This window comes from Tupaia chinensis, unplaced genomic scaffold (genome assembly GCF_000334495.1).
Source record: "Tupaia chinensis unplaced genomic scaffold, TupChi_1.0 Scaffold145208_1, whole genome shotgun sequence".
Taxonomy (NCBI): Eukaryota; Metazoa; Chordata; class Mammalia; order Scandentia; family Tupaiidae; genus Tupaia; species Tupaia belangeri.
Genome location: NW_006205068.1, coordinates 841,732 through 846,242, shown reverse-complemented (window position 1 = coordinate 846,242; position 4,511 = coordinate 841,732). Strand labels below are relative to the sequence as shown.

Here is a 4,511-nt window from a genome sequence, read left to right as displayed (position 1 = left end):
GATGAGCACGAGGCTGAGGAAGGGGCCCTTCCCAGAGGAGTCTTCTGGCGGCCAGGGGAGGGGCAGGCCATGGTCAGGTGGGCCCTGTGGGCAGAAGGCTCATGCTGTGGACACTACAGAGAGATGGGAGTGTGGAAGGGCCATGGGAGGATCTGTGGGATGAGCAGATGGATGCAGATCCCTGACCCTCACTGGCCAGTGGGTTCTGGCACAGAGGACTTCTGACGTGCCTGCAAACCAAGAAGTATCCACAGAAGCATCGAGGGTGGGTGTCAGAACTGTGGAGGGAAGGAGAGGACTGGGGGACAGCACAGGTCAGGAGAGAGCCAGGGTGCAGCAGCCAGTCCGGAGGGTCAGCGTGCGGCCAAGGCCATCTGCAGAGGGAGCACGAGGGGACAGAAGCTCCTGGTCCAAAGCAGGACTCAGCAAATCCAGGTGACTGGTGGCAGCATTCCCATGTGTCTGTCCAGATGTGTGACCCGAGTTGGGGATGCAGCCAGAGCAGAGCCCCTGCTTCTCAGCCAGGCCTGGGCCTTGTGCAGGGCATCTCGGTGTCCCCTGCTAGGAGGGGACGGGAAGGAGCAGGTGGCCTGCAGAAGTGCCCAAATGGGGCCTGGCTTGATGTGCAGAGGGTCCGGTGGGCGACCTCGGGGTTTAAGCGGCAGTGCTGGCACGGGGAGGGGTGGGGCGGTTGGCACGTGGGCAGGTGCTGGCCGGAGCGTGTCTAGTGCCCGCTGCCGCTGGAGGCGGGGCGGGGCGTGCCGCTGGAGTCGGGGCGAGGCTGGCTCGTGGCGAGGTATTTGGCTCTCATGCTGGAGGTGTACTGGAGGAAGACAGGGGAGGGAGGGCCGTTAGCAGGGCCCTGGGCACGGCCGGTACAGCCAACAGTGCGGTCTTGGTGTGGTCCTTGACCACGCAGACAGAGGCCAACCCTTGGGGGGGGGCAGAACATGACAGCCAGGTGGCGCAGCTGACAGGGCCCTGTGGGAAAGGGGCTGCGGGAGGTGGTGGCTCCCAGGGAACAGAAGTCTGCCCAACTCCCACTCGGGACCTCTCCCCATCAGACGAGTGCATTTGGTCCCCACGCCCACATCACCGGCAGCTGGGCATCACGCAAGCCACTCCCAAGAGCCAGCGCTTGAAGGCCCTGACTGTACCCCCACACACCCCAACCCGAAAGCCACATACATACTGCCCCCAGGCCTCTGCCTCAGAGCGCTGGCCAGGCCCTCAGGCCAGGAAGAGGCTCCTGAGGACAAGGTTCTGAGGCCAGGCCACAGCCCACAGGGGAGGAGGCCCAGCCTCCTCTGGCCATTCTGCCCCTCAGTTACCCTGCTCTATCACCTCCAGGGAAGGAGGGCCCCCAAAGCCACACAACCCCTTCCCCCTGGAGTGAGTCCCAAACTGTGGGCTCCTCCTGGGCCCCGGACTCAGGGACAGAGGCAGCCGGCAGGAGGCTCTGCAGATAGCTTGCATATCTGACCACCTCATGGAACGGAATGTCTTGCATAGTGCACATGCGAGTGCAGGTTGGTGCTGTGTTGCGTGTGTGCTCACAGAGGAACACACACAGACAGGGTGTGTGCTAAGGTCAGGCAGTGTGCAAAGGACTCACATGCCCAGGTGGGGGCAGAGGCCAAGGCAGGTGCCAAGGGTCACCAGAGGTAAGGGGTTTGGCAGGCTGATCCCCCAACTCCAGGTGGCTCCAGCAATCTCAGGGACCACAGTCCCCAGGTGCAGAGAGGCAATGGCCTTGGGTCCCTGAGAGCCCTCCTCGAAGGTTGCGAGCAGCCTGTTGGGAGGCCATGGAGGGGCAGGAAGGAGGAGCAGTGGCACTGGGAGCTGTGTCATTCCATGGACATGCAGCAGGGGTAGGAGATGGGTGGTACGCCGTTGTGTGGGGATGGTGGGAGAAGCGTGCACGCATGTCTGCATATACCTGCATGTCCTTGCCGACATGCAGGGATGCGCCTGCTGGCCACTCACTGGGGCCTGGCACCGCCCTCTGCCCTCAAGCCCAGGCACACACAAGGGTTTGGGTACAAGGTAATAATAGGATCTGGAGCCACTTGCAGCTCGTGGCAGAGTCCCCAGAGATGGGGTGACTGGGCTAGGGGAGCAGGAGGAGCTTGGGAGGAGACTTGCTACCCCTGCTACAAGGCCTTAGGGGTCTCTGTGGCTGCGCCGTGTCACCCAGAGCTGGCCCAGTGGCTACTGAGCTGAGCTGTTCCTGGAGCAGGATGGACAGGCCGAGGCCAGCACTGGGGAGGGCAGCGGTGATCAGAGGGTGCGAGGCACGGAGCACAGGCGGGCGGCCGTGCGGGGCGGGGCCCGGGTGGGTCAGTACCTGTCGCTCTGAGGGCACGGCTACCACAGCGTTCGGGCACTGTCCAGGGGCTTAAACTGCCAGCCCGCGTGGCTGCCAGAGTCCAGGGCAGCCAGATAGCGCTAGGAGGGCCCGGGGTAGGGGGGCAGGAGAGAGAGAGAAAGAGGGCACCCTCAACACCAGGGCGCGGGAGCGGCCAGAGCAGGCCATGGGCTGAGTGAGGCTGAAGGTGGGAGCAGTTGAGCGTGACGGTGGCCACAGCCCAGGGTAGCCACCACACCTCACAGCCGTGGTCCTGGTCCAGGGCCCAGGCACCCAAGCTCAGCTCTGTGCCATAGAGGACAAGGGTGCTGCCATGCGGGTGGGTATTTTTGAAGCAAGGCAGCCTTTGGCCTCTCTGGCCCTGTATTTCTGGCCTAGTCCCCTCCAGGAAGTCCGCCAGGCCCCCTGGCCTCTCCACAAGCTCGTCCTCTTTGGCACCAAAATAACCTTGTCCCTTCTTGTCTGTATCTCACTCCCAAGGTCAACAGGGACACCAAGCCCAGGCTGGATTAGCCACAGGCCAAGACCTGGGTAGACACTCAGGGAAAGAAAGAAAAGAAAAGGAAGTGAGGCAGGGCAGCCCCACCATGGGTCTGTGAGGCTCAAGGGGCAGGTGGGACAGCACACATCAGGCCCTGTACAGTGGTGCTAGAAGAGTTGTCAGTTCGGGAGTTGCACTTCACGTGCCTGCATGCCTTCCCTAAGAAAGAGCCCAAGAGCTGGCCCACTGGGCAGCTGACCGTGAGGTGGCCCACCCTGGCCCCAGGGTGCCTTGAGGCCAGCAGAGAGAGCTAGTGAGCTCACAGCCTCTTCTTGGGCCAGCTGCCCAGAAGAGGTTCTGGCTGGAGTGCCCCCTGACCCTGGTGCCAGAGGCTCACAGCTGCCCTCACAGCCCACGCTGCCCTATAGAGCCCGACCAGATCAAGGCAGCAGAGCAGCGGGCCCCCTCTGATGCCCAGGGTCCCCCCCAGCCACCCTCCTGCCCTGAGACTTACTGAGGGTGGCGGGGACTCGCGCCCAATGAGGGGTGTGTTCTCACAGCGGGGATTCTGGAAATTGGCATTCTGGCTCCTGAGGCATGAGGGGAGAAAGGCTGTGAGCAACCACTGGCCACAGCGGTCCCAGCTGTGGTTCATGTAGGCCCCGTCTTAGAGCTGGGCAGACTCCTCCCCACCTGGCTCTGCCAGGTACCCTGTCTCTGACCATGATTTCCAGAGCCCAGCACAGTAACAGGGATCAGGGTGGGCCTGCAGGGTGCTGCCTCAGCTACCCAGAGCCCACTTCCTGCCCGGCTGCCTGCCCACCATATAGTCAGGCCCCGGAGCCCTGGCCAGTTTCTTTTACCTTGGACATGGAGCCTGTACCTGACCACACGGCTTCCTAGATGCCCCTCGCCCTGGCTCAAGGGGAGCAGCAGGCCCCTTGATGGCAGGCTGAGCCCGCCTGAGGCAGGGCTGCCTCTGCTCGCTGCCTGGCCTTGCCATGGCAGCCCAAGGCCTTGCTGTCTTCCCGCCCCACCTGCTCACTGGGCTCCTCAGACAAGCGGACACCTGCCCCAGGGCTTTTCCTCTGCCTGTCCCTGCCTATGCTGGCCCCGCCCCGTCCCCACGACTCACATGTACTCAGTGACCGGGGCGTTGCTGACGGTGTGGGCCGCGGCCGGGATGCTGGTCTCACTGCCGTAGCTGCTACCGCAGCTGTATAGGCTGGGCATGTGGACACGGTAGAGGCTGTCGTGTGCCTGCCGTGGCCCCGGGGCAGTTTCCTCCTCCCCATCCTCGTCAGGACCTCTGCAGGAAGGGACACCCAGCACAGGGTCAGGCCCCAGCAGGAGGTGGCTGGCTCCAAGACCTAAGGGGGGTCAGCTCTGGTGCAGATAAACGTGGTTCCATTCCAGCTTGGCCATGTGCACGCTGTGGGACTGTGGGCAGGTGACACTGGCCCTGTGTCTCAGTTCTGTCATATGTGAGGTGGGGTGCTAACAGACCTAGGGGGTCACCTGAGGGCTAGGCCCTGTGCCGCAGCCCGCACACAGCAACACAGCGGCTTATTTTTATTTATTTATTTATTTTTTGGAGAGGTTTTTGCTACAGGGCCTGTGCGCTCGCCAGAAAGACAGAGAGAGACAGAGAAGCAGAACGGG

The 4,511-nt window shown here is 63.0% G+C and overlaps 1 protein-coding gene across 1 annotated transcript in view; it reads right to left on the bottom strand.

Annotated features, from left to right (window-relative positions):
• Positions 1-6: 6 nt before the first annotated feature.
• TTYH3 (tweety family member 3) overlaps positions 7-4,511 on the bottom strand; it is a 37,485-nt gene continuing 32,980 nt past the window's right edge. The window contains exons 14-16 of the mRNA XM_006167899.2: positions 3,985-4,158; positions 3,364-3,439; positions 7-823 (exon numbers count right to left, since the gene is read on the bottom strand). Coding sequence (XP_006167961.1) covers positions 725-823; positions 3,364-3,439; positions 3,985-4,158 — 349 coding nt within the window. The 3' untranslated portion in view covers positions 7-724. The remainder of the gene's footprint in view (positions 824-3,363; positions 3,440-3,984; positions 4,159-4,511) is intronic.